This window comes from Abramis brama (assembly GCF_963993115.1).
Source record: "Abramis brama genome assembly, chromosome: 25".
Lineage (NCBI taxonomy): Eukaryota > Metazoa > Chordata > Actinopteri > Cypriniformes > Leuciscidae > Abramis > Abramis brama.
This window is the reverse complement of record NC_139987.1, coordinates 14319093-14332528: the sequence shown is the minus strand read 5'-3', so window position 1 is coordinate 14332528 and position 13436 is coordinate 14319093. Positions and strand designations below refer to the sequence as shown.

Here is a 13436-nt window from a genome sequence, read left to right as displayed (position 1 = left end):
CATATAGTGGATTTTTTTAATGGTTTTAAAATGTCCAAGCCTGGAAAAGTTATGCAAGTTAATAAAATAAATCTTAAAAATCAACGAAATTTTTAAAGTACAAAAATAGTTACAAAAATAGTTTTTTATCATTTAATATAATACTAATACTACTAATAATAGGCCTAATCTATTTATTCCCATAACTGTATGTGATGTAGAAATAACAAAAAACACACCATGACTCTATAAAATAATTTTAAAAACCATAATAGTTGTCATGAACGACTGGAAATAGAAAAAAATCATGGAATTTGTGCAAACCCTGTGAAAAGGGAAAAAAGATTGTGAGTCAAATAAAATAACTCTCTTCTACTCTTGTTCTCTGAAAATATGACTGCATATTTGACTAAAAAGAATCAAACCTTTCTTCATCTCTCTTGCAGTGACAGAGATGCACTTTCATGAAGAAAGTACTGGTAACATTGTGTGAGAGAGAGACGGTAAGAGAATAAAAGAGGGAGGGAGAGAGTGAGAGACAAACAAGGGAAGCCAAAAAAGCTCCGGAGCTCCCTCTGCCCCCTCATATCTCTCCAGGGAATGAGAGAGTAGGGCAGAAAATACAAGAACGGAGGAAGAGAAGACTGTTGAATGTAGTTGAGCAGCGCATTCAGAGGTAATCACATCACATTTTTATTATAATCAAATAGATGGGGGCGAGAGAGAAGGGCTGTTCCATTGCTTCTGCTTTTGAGATTAAATACCAGCGGGGAATGCTTGAATTCATAAAAAAACGGAGAGAGGCAGAGAAGGAATGAGAGCGAGAGAAAGCGAAAGGGAAATGGGTAAGGCAGATGGAGGGGGGGAAAGAAAACGCTTAATTAAGTGTCAGACTTCAGAAAGCTGTGCGGGATCAAAAGCATAAGATAAAACAGAAAAATACGGCCAGCACATTCATACATGTTTCGCTTCTTTCTGCTGTTTCATACCTGGTCGCAGCAGCCAATGAAAGACTGTGATGGGACCGACACTGACATACAGAGCAAAGCAGACCAGAGATTTCTGACATGGTGTCGACCCAGATTGATGGGAGGAAAATGAGGGGAGAGAGGACAGATGTAGACAGACTTGCGCCGCTGATTCAGAAAACACAGGTAAATGCTCATGTTCTTACATCCTGGCATGCAACTTAGTTAACCATTCTTCACCGTCATGTTGAATGCTTTGTTTATTCATGTTTACACTGTTTGGTAGGACTGAACACCATTATGGCTTTGTTATGGATTCATGCACAACAATTGGCAATGAATCAAAGGATTCATTGCATCAGCCAAATCCAGTAGTAAATATTTTAAAGAAATGCAGTGGTATCTTGGAAATGCCTATGTCTACAAAGCCTTGTCTAGATTACTTAGGATAATAAGTTCAATATATAACTGTAAAAACATGTTTTTGTTGCAAATCCACATTAAGCAAGCTACTCAAATTATCTAACAAAGATTTATTTGTAAAAAATAATATTTTATGTTACACTTACAGCCTCAATGACTCATTTTAAAGTCATATGTTGCACTAATTCTGTCTATAAAAGTATGTCATTTTTGTCATTAATTTGTTCATATATTCATATTAAATCCACAATAAATCCACCTTTCATTCTAAGAGAGGATATGAATCATTGTAAAACCTGTCGATTAGATGCTTATATGTGTCCTGTTATTTGATTGAAATGACAACACGATAGCAGTTAAAATACGTCTAATTGTAATTAAGCAGTTCATCAAGCTGGGGTGAACACATTCATCCATTCTTTACTTTGTAACTCGAATCAATGTCTCTTTTTCAGATCATATACCGAGGACATTCATCTTCCGATGTGCCCAAGTTATTTTTTTTAAGGTGTTCTGCTGTAAATATGGAGTGTGGACCCCGTGTACAGCACTAATCTTAGAGACGGGGGAGGGGAGCGATTCTCCACATACATACAAACACCCCTCTGCCAATCAGAGAAAAAGACAGAGAGGGAGAAGGAGAAGGAGAGCAAGTGGAGGAGCAGAGGATACAGCAGAGAGAGAGAAAAGAGGAAACAGCTCTAGCAGTTATCTTAGGTGAACAGAGAGGAAGAATTACACACAAACACACACGGTCCAGCCACAAGTCACAAGGCGCTTCAGCCAGCGGAGGCGGATAACCAGCCAGACACCTCATATCTGCAGCTCCAGACCAAGAAGATTCCTCTCTAATTCTCATCCTAAGCTGGACCGCAAGCTGTAAGACGAGGGATAGAGAGACACAGAAGAAGAGGAAAGTGCTTTGCAACTTCCTTGACGAGGGCGAGAGTAAGGGCAACGCGGTGAAGAGAGAGTCAAGAGTGAGAGAGAGAGCAGGGGAAGATTCCCCCTCGCCCTCTCTCGACCCGGATCACCGTCAGGCTGGCTGGAACGGACATGGCCTTCACCTTTGCGGCCTTTTGCTACATGTTAACACTCGTGTTATGCGCTGCCCTCATCTTCTTCGTCATCTGGCAGGTACGTTTCGATCTTACTGTGTAAATGTGTATGAATTCCTTTTACCTGTTACACTGTGACACTTCCATTCCAATTGGCATCGGAATCCATGTCAGCATGTCTCTGACTGCGTGAGTGTGAATATGTGTGTCTCCGTGCCAGTTTTTTGAGCGCAGAGACAGGTGTGCGTCTGTCCAAGCTGTCTCCCCTGCCCTTAACAAGAGGCCTTATCCATGAGGTGAATACAAATCGCGGCAGTTATTATTAGAGCAGACATTATGAGTCATGGATGATTAATGATTTACAGAACAAGTAGACGGATACAAAAGAAAAAAAAAAGGAGGAAGGTGGGAGTCTACCTGTGCGTATATGGACTTATGAACATAAACACAGTCAAGAATCTCACGAAACCTTAAGAATGGTTATTTTTCACCTGAAAAATCTAAAGAAATAAACAAGAAATTATATTTTGCCTAAAGAAATTGCAATGTACTTTTAGGACTATTAAGACATTTTATTTGAGTTATCTCAAATAAATCCCTTAATTCTCCATACTGTAGTAAAAACAGTCAAATAAATATAAAAGTAAAAGTAAAAATAAAATTTCATTCTCATAACTGCAATGCAAAAAAATATATAAATAAATATCTGCATACGCACACACACGCACAATAGATGTGCAAATACCCTAAAGGGTAATTACAAAATAATTATATATTATTAATATTATTATGGGAATTACAAAATAATAGCAACGTCTGGATGCTTTTCGGGCAATGAATATTTTAGGGGAAAATGTCATGATATGTTACAATAATATTGATATATTATATAGAAAATTCTAAAATAATGTATATTTCAAAAATATATAAAAAAAAAAAAATACATTCTCCAAAGTGCTTCAAGGTTCAAACATTTTAATTTTCAAAACAGGTGACCATTTTAACCAAAATGTAATTTCTTATTCTTTTGATATTGGGGTGTAATGTGACTTGTGACGTGTTTTAGTGAGATTTACTGCTGCCACATATAAACACACAGAAGAGGAAGAGGTCAACAGCCCATTTGAACTCCGGCTGTTCTGTTCCAGCCCACTGTCTGTAGAATCACAAATGAAATTTGCACAGTCGCCACCAGAGACCTCAACATCATTTGTATTCTTCATATTAGATGCAGCGTTCTCACAAAAGGCAACAGCAGACAAACACAATGGCCCTGAACTGTTAAAATCTGTCTGAAACACTAAAACACCAGAGATCTGCTGGAGCAGAGGTTTCAACACCTACAACACAAGCCCTGAATGCCAAACGAGAAGTCAAGGATATTTTCAGATTGGCATTAAACTGCAGACCTTACGTGTAATACGTTCAAAGGGCCATTAAGAAGCAGACTTGAAATGACTGAGAATTGACTAATGACAGGAGTGGGAGAGATTCTAAACATGAGTCATTTGGTGTGAGTGTGTGTGTGTAAATGTATGTGAGAGAAGGAGACAGAGAGTGGGGGAGGCTGAGAGTCTGTGTATGAGTGCATGACGGCGAGAAACCATGTTATTGAGAATGCTTATCAAACCGTAATTTCGTTCTGACACCCCATCCTCCTTTCCTCTCCTTCTCCCCCCATCTTTGTATGGCTCTCAGCCAATAAGAATGTGAACTCACTTCTATAGTAACCATGACGCCCGCTTAGGGGCTCATTCGGTCACCATGGCAACTGCATCTGTTTACGGAGAACGAAGTGAGGGGATGGCAGGAGATATGGATCTATAAGGGGGAAAAGAAGGAGGGGAGAGCATAGCTTGAAGCTGTAGGAATGGCTTGAGAAATGTGGAAAGTTAAAGATAAAAAGGGACTCCTATATCCTCTCTAACCTCCAAAATGTCCAGTGGTTTTGTGGAAAATGCTCATGTAACACAAATTCTGTTTGTCTCTCCTCAAGATTATTGCGTTTGATGAGCTGCGCACAGACTTCAAAAACCCCATCGATCAGAGCAACCCCACAAGAGCGGTAAGGCTTTTCTTAGATCACGATTCCTTTCACACAGCATCAACCACTCAGCATCCCAACTGTGAACTGTGGGTTTCAGAGAAACTCTCGGGCATACATGCATATATGTGAACACACACAGCAACATGCATCCATGCTGCACAGTTACAAAACAGTTGGAGCGTGCTGCTAGAAATATTATTGCGTTCTTTTGTATTTCCTCAGAGGGAAAGAATATTGAACATCGAGAGAATCTGCAACCTCCTCCGAAGGGTGAGTGAAACTGTGGCAGAAGTGTAAACACTGAGATTTTAGAATAGAAGAATACATTTACCGTGTTATTAAATTATAAGTGCTATTAAAGATTAACTATACGTGAGCAGATAACAGCATGAACAATTAAATATCCAATACTGGTTGGTAATGATAAATGATAAAATGATAAAAAATTTCTTCTTTAAAAACAAAACAAAACATTAATAATATTATTCAGCAAGTATGCATTAAATTGATCAAAAAGTGACAGTAAAGAGATTGATAATGTTACAAAAGATTTCAATTTCAAATAAATACTGTGCTTTTGAACTTTCTATTCATCAGAGAATCCTGAACAATACATCACAGTTTCCACAAAAATGTTAAGCTACTGTTTTCAATACTGATAATAATAAATGTTTCTGTTCAATATCAGCATATTAGAATGATTTCTGAAGGATCATGTGACACTGAAGACTGGAGGAATGATGCTGAAAATTCAGCTTTGTCATCACAGGAATAAATTACATTTTAAAATATATAAAAAAATAGAACATTTTGAAATATTTAAATTCACAGTATTGCTTTTTAATGTATTTTTGGTCAAACAAATGCAGTCTTGGTGAGCATAAGAGACTTCTTTTAAAAAATATTAAAAAATCTTACCAACACCACACTTTTGAACAGTATTGTATCATGCATCCATACTTTAATATTTAGAAATGCCATGAAAATGTAGTTTTAAATCCCTTCTCATAGACCCCCACCTAGAGTATCTTCATAGCCTAGAGTATATTCTACCTCTTTTCTTTTTTCTTCTCCAATGGTACTTGGAGGCACACTCATTTGTTACTTTATGTCACTTTTGCACGATGAGACAGTTATAATGAATATATATATATATTTATGCTTACAGTTATTACGAGTACTTGAAACTATCCTCTGTCTTCCAGCTGGTGGTACCAGAGTATTCCATCCACGGGCTGTTCTGTCTGATGTTCATGTGTGCAGGGGAATGGGTAACTCTGGGCCTTAACATCCCCTTGCTTCTCTATCACCTCTGGAGGTACAAACTGTTCCTCACTTAACTGAAATTCCAAAATGGTTCCCCTGTAGTAATTCCCTCTCTCATTTTCTCCCTTAGGTTTTTCCACCGTCCTGCAGATGGGTCTGAGGTTATGTATGATCCAGTGAGTGTGATGAATGCAGACATTCTGAATTATTGCCAAAAAGAGTCCTGGTGCAAACTAGGCTTCTACCTTCTCTCCTTTTTCTACTATCTGTACAGGTAAACCCTCCTCATTTATTCACCTTTTACCCATTTAAATATGATTTTATGTTTGGATTTTATTAACGGCATTGCTATTATTAGGGCTCATGCGTAGGATTATGTATCTCAATTTGTACTTCACATGACATAATTTGAAATTAATGATCCCTCAGAATCATGTGAGTTTTTGTGTAAAGGTATGTTTTCTAAGAGTCTAAGTTTTTCTTATAATATTCGCTTGATACTAAAAAGGGTAAAAAACACTTAAGAAGAAAACCAAGCAGTGTCTACAGAACAGAACATCATATAATTGGGGTATTTTGGATTGTATCGCTATGGAACCACCCAGAACACCCTAGTAATAACCACCTAGAATACCCTACCAAATAACAATCACTCAAAACACCTTAGAAATTGCACAATAACACCCTAGTGATCCCTAGTGACCCAAGGAAAAAGAAGTGCGTTTACACAACAACGGTGTGCTAAAAGCATGCATTAAATTAAAGTCTTATAAATATCTTGGTGTCCATTAAACTGGAAGAAGAACAGTGAGGTTGTGTTCAAGAAGGCAAAATCAAGATTGATTATTCTTTTTAAGATAGCTAAGTTCTTTTGGTATTAGTGGGAAGCTTCTTTATGACTTCTATCAGGGATTCCTGGCCAGTGTCTTGTTTTATGCAGTGCATTGTTGTGGAGGTTGTATAACTGTGGATGACAAAAATAGGATTATTAAAATGATTAGGAAGGCTGGTTCGGTTGTTGGTTTCACTCCAGATTCACTTGAGGTCATGGTGGAAAAGAGAACAAGGGCAAAATTAAGAATGATTTTGACTTATGAAGGTCATCCACTATAGTATTTTTAAAGTTAATTAATTGAGAGATTAGTGATGCCTCAGTGTTTTACTGTGAGATTTAGAAGTTCTTTTATCCCTGTTTTTTTTAATGAAGCTGTGTAATTATTGTATAGATTGACTGTGCTGTAATGTTTAATTGTTTGTGTTGGTTGTGATGTCCAATCGAATCTAATCGGCAATATTAAGACATTTAATGTTACAAAACATTTCTACTTCAAATAAATACATTCAGAATTTTCTTAATCAAAGAATCATAAAAAATGTAACAGTTTCCACAGCTGTTTTCAACATTGATAATAATAAGTAATGTTTCTTCAGCACCAAATCAGCATATTAGAATGATTTCTGAAGGATCATGTGACACTGAAGACTCGAGTAATGATGCTGAAAATTCTGCTTTGTCGTCATTAGAATAAGCTAAATTAAAACACATTCAAATAGACACATTAATAATATTTCATAATATTATTGTTTTTAATGTATTTTGATCAAATAAATGCAGACTTGGTGAGCTTAAGAAACTTTGTTCAAAAACATAAAAAAATCTTACTAACCCCAAACTTTTGAACAGGAATGTAAATACATATACATATCTGATTAAATAATTTGAGGAATAAACCATTTTGAAATCATTCTCTACATACTGTATTCTTTGTAATGGATATAAATATTTGAGATATCACTAGCAAGTGTTTGCCACAGAATGTCTTGCTTAATTCAAAGTGCTTAATTAATTTTTTTTAAATTAAATATCTCTTAATTTATCTCTGTGTCTCTTTTGTAGTATGGTGTATGCTTTGGTCAGCTTCTAAGTGATCAAATGAAGGAAAGAGGACTATGAAAGGAAGGAGAGAAACGACAAAGCAAAGGCCGACTGTGTCGTGCTCACCTCTCCCTCATCCACAGACCTTGTTCAGCTCCTCCTCAGATCTCCTGGGTGGGGATGGACGATGGACAGATGTAGAAAAAGCTCAAGACAAGGAGGCATTTAAAGCCGTCAATGTAAAGCTGCCTCAATCACTGCAATTAAAAAGAAGAAGAAAAAAAAACGAGTGCAATAGAGAGAGAGATATGTGGTGACCAAAAGACTCAGGCAGTGTAGATGTTTTGTAACACCATTTAATTTCTCAAGGGCTGCTGAAAATTTCCGCTGCTCATAGCAACAACTGATCGGTTCTTAATGTCTACAAAGAGACACATTATGTGCTACCAAGACCATTACAGAATGTGTTACCTTGACTTTTAAATCAATAGACCGTGGACTTTATGTTGCGACGTCTTTTTCTTCAGATAACAACCGCATTTTTTTGTGGAAAAACTTGTTATGTCAAAGTATTTCATAACTGCTAAGTATTTGCTATTTCAGTATTCGTGGTAGATACCTATAAATGTACCCTGTATGTAGAGGTACAATATAATAAATTATGAATATATGGCTCAGTTGTTGCAGGGTAGTTCTATTAGTGTCCTTAAACCGCACAAGAAGTATTTTTTACGCAAAATCAGATGGTGAAGTTTACACAAACATTTCAAAGCAAATCAACCAATGAGATAAATATTACAAGCCGGAGAAACTGTTTGAGCAACATCACATCTGAGGACTGACACCCGATGTTTTGGGTTCATTCATCATGGGCTGCGGTGAGGACGAGCAGTCGAGCAGAACGGCAGACTCTTAATTGAGACGGGCATGCGGGACGGGCCGTACCGGAGGGAAGAGAGATCTGACCCCAACCTCTGCCGGAGTTCAAATACTCGATAGACTGTGACAAATCATAAAAGCACTTTTGGATTGCCAACAGATGAACTGTAGCAAACAACAGAGGAAGACTCATTTGCGTCGAGTGGGCTGATGTGCATGAGACAGACGAACACAGCAGGCCGTGATGTAGATGATGGAGACGCTGGTGTCGGTAACGTTCGCTCATGATGCTTTTGACAACAGACTGATAGTGTTGTCATGACCACGATGATGATGGATACAAACTTTTCAGGCAATCTTCTGTGTTGTTAGACTATACACAACATTTAGCGCCACTTTGTTCTATGTATTATAGGGCCTCTCAATTCGCCTCACCTGGAGTTCCAGTGTTGTGCTGTGTCCATCAGTCTGCTAAACAAGTAGAATAATGATTATTTAACTAAGCTGTGTGTAGTTCTGGCTTTGTAGATGAATAGACTGGCCGAGCGTATCACTCCTGAGCCACTGCACTAGATAGAATGGCTTCATTATTACACGTACACACTCACACACTTCAAATTTCAGTACAATAAGCGAGTGATTTAATGATGACACAGTCTGAGTGCTTTTTAGCAACACTGCCTATCTGGTTCAAACTCCTGGGTCCTCTTTCCATCTTGGCTTTGACTTGATGTACCATGTACCCTCAAAAATGTGAACATACCCTAGACAATCGCTGTTAGCACAGGAATGTGGGCCGAGAGACAACTGACTAGGGTCTTCATTATAGACGTCATCACTGAATGTTTTTTTGTGATTAATATAGTTCACATGCAGTATCTACATTTAAGAATACCTGCATGATAATGTCTTTTATACATGATTCATTAATGTACGCTACAGCACCTTTGGTAACTTTACGGTCTGTATTCAGTTGAATACAACCGAATATCTTATATACTACAAAAGCAATTCCAGATGTTCTAATAAAACAATGTTTCCGACAGAAAAAAAAAAAAGTGTTGTTGATTTGCATGTTGGGGTGGGAAGTAAATATACGCTACCGTTCAAAAGTTTAGAGTCAGGAAAACATTTTTTTATATTTTTTTATTCAGCTAGGATGCGTTAAACTTTCTATTCATCAACACTGATAATAATAAGAGATCTTTCTTGAGCATCAAATCACCATATTAACACCATATTGCTGATTTTTTTGCTATCATAGGAATAAATTATATTACCTTTCGGTGAGCCTGTGTCTTTCCCTTGGCAGAGCCCACTCTGCCGTCTCTGCTTGGTATTGACTCCACCCTATTAGGCAGGATCTTAAATTGTAATAATATTTCACAATATTGCAGCCTTGGTGAGCATTAGAGACTTTCAAAAACATAAAAATAAAATCTTAACAAAAGTTCCAAAAGTTGGTTTACAAATCACAAAAAAAAATAACTTTAGCATTACGTTAAGCCACAACGATATTTAATAAAATGCAGTATGCAATATATTTTATATCCAGTAAAATGAAATTTCACATTATTAATGTTTTTACTGTATTTTGATCAAATAAATGCAGTCTTGGTGAGCATAATAGACATCTTTCAAAAACATAAAAAATCTTACCAACACCAAACTTTTGAACAGTAGTGTAACTTGGTCGATTGTCTGTAGATTCACACGTTGAAATCTTTTAAAATGGGGAGGGAAATGAGAGGGGTTTTTTTTTATTAAAAATAAGATGGTCTGCAAAAGGAGGAAATTGAATTCAACAAAAAGAAGAAAGAAAGAAAGAAAGAAAGAAAGAAAGAAAGAAAGAAAGAAAGAAAGAAAGAATAAAAACAATAAATTGTTGATAAGTAAAGAACTGTGATAAGAGAAAAAAGATCAAGGTAAACGATGAAGGCCAAGAGATAACATTTTTTTGCAAGCCTCAAGCAAATGGAAATGTGAAAGAGTGATAATGAAAGGGAGAGAAGCAGAGAAAGTGCGAGTGCATTGGAGTCAATAAGAGGCTAACACAGTTTGGTTGCCATGGAGACACAAAAGGAATGAAATGCATTTTATGTTAGGTTCTCTCTCTCTCTCTCTTTCTCTCTCTCGCTGTATCTCTCTCTCTTGCTGTATCTCTCTTTCTCTCTCTCTCTCTCTCTCTCGCATGCTGAAAATCAAAACCAAAAAGTCTGTCCAAAATAGGTTTTCTGTGCATGGCCACACAGCTGAAACATTTGCCAAAGCTTTGAAAAGCAATTTGATATGAAAATGGAGCAGGGAAATGGAACAGAGTATAGATAAATAAATAACATAATAATGTCAGGAAAAAAAAAAAAACCAATTTGCTGTTTTTTTAAACATGCAGTTTTATCACAGAGCACCAGAGTGCTGTTTATCTGCAGCGCATGCAGAATACACGCATGTATTCACATACACTCCATTGCCAAAGTCTCTCTTTCCGCTATTTCTCTCCATCTCTCTTCAACTCTTGAGAGATGTTGCTATGGAAACTGGTTACAATTGATAAGTTTGAAACATGAGTGAGCCACAGACAAGCTGCTGGTACATACAGACACACACACACACACACACACACACACACACATGCGCGCACACACACACACACACACACACACAAACACAAACACATACACACACACACACACACACACACACACACACACATACACATACACATACACACACACACACACACGCGCACACACACACACACACATAGACAGACTGAGACAGCACTTGTATGGAAATGGTTCTCTTTTTGAAGAGCTGCTTTTTAAATCACCAAGATTTTCCATCCAAATGAAATGAAATGTAGTAGAATCAGCAATTTAACCCTTTCTTTATACAGCTTAAGATGCCTTTTGTCAATGATGAATCAACAGCAAACGATATAATTCGGTCTGATGTCTAGAAAACCTCTCGGTGCTGTTGAATGCATGAGAACATCTCCCTAAAATTGGAAGAGTCATTTCAACAATATGATGAAAAGACTGACAGAACATTAAGAAGGACAGAGGGAGACATGAATTATGCATCGGTGCAAATCTCAGTACAGTGAACCTTATCAGAATTAAGATGAAGTTTAAAGTTAGGGGAGAAGAACATTAAATTAGAACAGTGGAGTGAGAACTAAATTAGAATGATAGATGAGTTGAGAGAACAACGATTGGCCTTTGGACATCAGACAAAACGTCACCTGAGATTTTATCAGCACAAATAAGACTGGGTTGAACTGGTAGAAAACTTTCTATCCAATAAATGATTTTATTAGATAGAAATTAATGGGATTAATAACATTAATGAGTACATAAAAACATATGTGTTCATAACCCTGATTTTTCTAAATGAATTATTATGTGAAAAGGGGGAGTGCGGAATGATATGAGAGACATGAAACGTTTATGTTATTAATGCAACCCCTCGTTCCCTGAAGGAGGGAATGGAGATGTTACGTCAGTGGCTGACATATTGGGATCTCGCCTGAGAGCCCAATCACCTTCAAGTGGTTACAGAACAAGCCAGTGGGCATTGGCGAGTGAGATTTGCATTGCGAACCACTCATGCGCTGTGGGTATATAAGAAAGTGTGCGGGACTCACTTATTAAGTTTTCACTGAAGAGCTGAGCCAGTGCCAGGTCGCTCAGCAGTGGACACAGGGATTGTGGTGACAGGACTTAACGTCTCCATTCCCTCCTTTAGGGAACGGGGATTAGATTACTAACCTAGACATTCCCTATCAGTCAGTCATGTTCGACGTTACGTCAGTGACTGACGTATTGGGATCCCTAAGAAAAAAGCCACAATCCAACCTTTCCAGCTCCCCGCTGTCAATCACTGTTCCTACTTACCAATACAGTGAGACAATTGGATAACACTGGGAAAGCGTGCCTATTCCAATGGAAAGGGATGCCACGGAGGCCACTTCCTGCCCGTTGGGGATGGTAGCATGTGGAGTTACATATATGGACTGACCAAAGGGGCAGTGTTACATACGGAAGGTCTCTGTGGTAGATCCTGCCTAATAGGGTGGAGTCAATACCAAGCAGAGACGGCAGAGTGGGCTCTGCCAAGGGAAAGACACAGGCTCACCGAAAGGGAAGCCGTACTGTGAAAGAATACACATATGATCAAAGGCTCAAAGGAAGCTCTCTGTAAAGACCAGAGAGAGGTCCCAAGTGGTGATGAGGCGAAGTCGAGGAGGAACCTGATGACCAGGTCATGCTTTCCCACAGACTTACCTTCTACTGCATTGGGATGTCTGGCATACACTTTTAGGGTGGAGGGAGACAGCCTTCGCTCCAGCCCTTCTTGCAGGAAGGAAAGGACGACTCTAATCAGGCATTTACAGGGCTCTTCTTGGTGAGAAGGACACCAACCAACGAACAGACTCCACTTCAATGCGTAAGCATGCCTTGTAGAGGGGGCTCTAGCTGAAGTGATCATGTCAACTACCAGTGGGGGTAGGCCACTTAAGTCTTCTGCGACCCGTCCAGAGACCACACATGGAGGTTCCAGAGGTCTGGATGCGGGTGCCATCTTGTGCCCCGTCCCTGAAAAAGGAGGTCCTTCCTTAGGGGAATCCGCCATGGAGGGGCTGTCGTAGCATCATTCTGGGAAACAGGTCCGGGTGGGCCAGTAAGGCGCAACCGACAAAATCAGCTCCTCTCCAAGTGTATGTGTGAGCAGACTCACTGGGGGAAACGCATATTTGAGCAGCTGTGTGCCAGTGCATCCGTGCAGCGGGTCCCCTCGGTCAGGGAGTAAAACAACTGGCTATGGGATGTGTCAGGAGAGGCAAACAGGTCTACCTATGCGGCTCCAAAGCGCCTCCAAATCAGATGTACCACCTGAGGATGGAGTCTCCACTCTCCTGGGAATGTGAGGTGTCATGA

The 13436-nt window shown here is 38.6% G+C and overlaps 1 protein-coding gene across 1 annotated transcript; it reads left to right on the top strand.

Moving 5' to 3' along the window:
* The first annotated feature begins 519 nt into the window (after positions 1-519).
* On the top strand, positions 520-9542 carry cnih2 (cornichon family AMPA receptor auxiliary protein 2). The gene is made up of 8 exons (XM_084105558.1): positions 520-655; positions 979-1133; positions 1826-2507; positions 4425-4493; positions 4698-4745; positions 5681-5793; positions 5872-6015; positions 7639-9542. The coding sequence occupies exons 3-8, from the start codon at positions 2427-2429 to the stop codon at positions 7664-7666; spliced, it is 483 nt and encodes a 160-aa protein (XP_083961684.1). The 5' UTR covers positions 520-655; positions 979-1133; positions 1826-2426; the 3' UTR covers positions 7667-9542.
* The last annotated feature ends 3894 nt before the right edge of the window (positions 9543-13436 follow it).

Bases quoted from the DNA above. Each gene is read 5' to 3' on its own strand.
- cnih2 (XM_084105558.1), top strand. From the start codon at position 2,427: ATGGCCTTCACCTTTGCGGCCTTTTGCTACATGTTAACACTCGTGTTA. The intron at 4,746-5,680 runs GTGAGTGAAACT...TCTGTCTTCCAG, and splicing joins TCTGCAACCTCCTCCGAAGG to CTGGTGGTACCAGAGTATTC. The intron at 5,794-5,871 runs GTACAAACTGTT...TTTCTCCCTTAG, and splicing joins CTTCTCTATCACCTCTGGAG to GTTTTTCCACCGTCCTGCAG.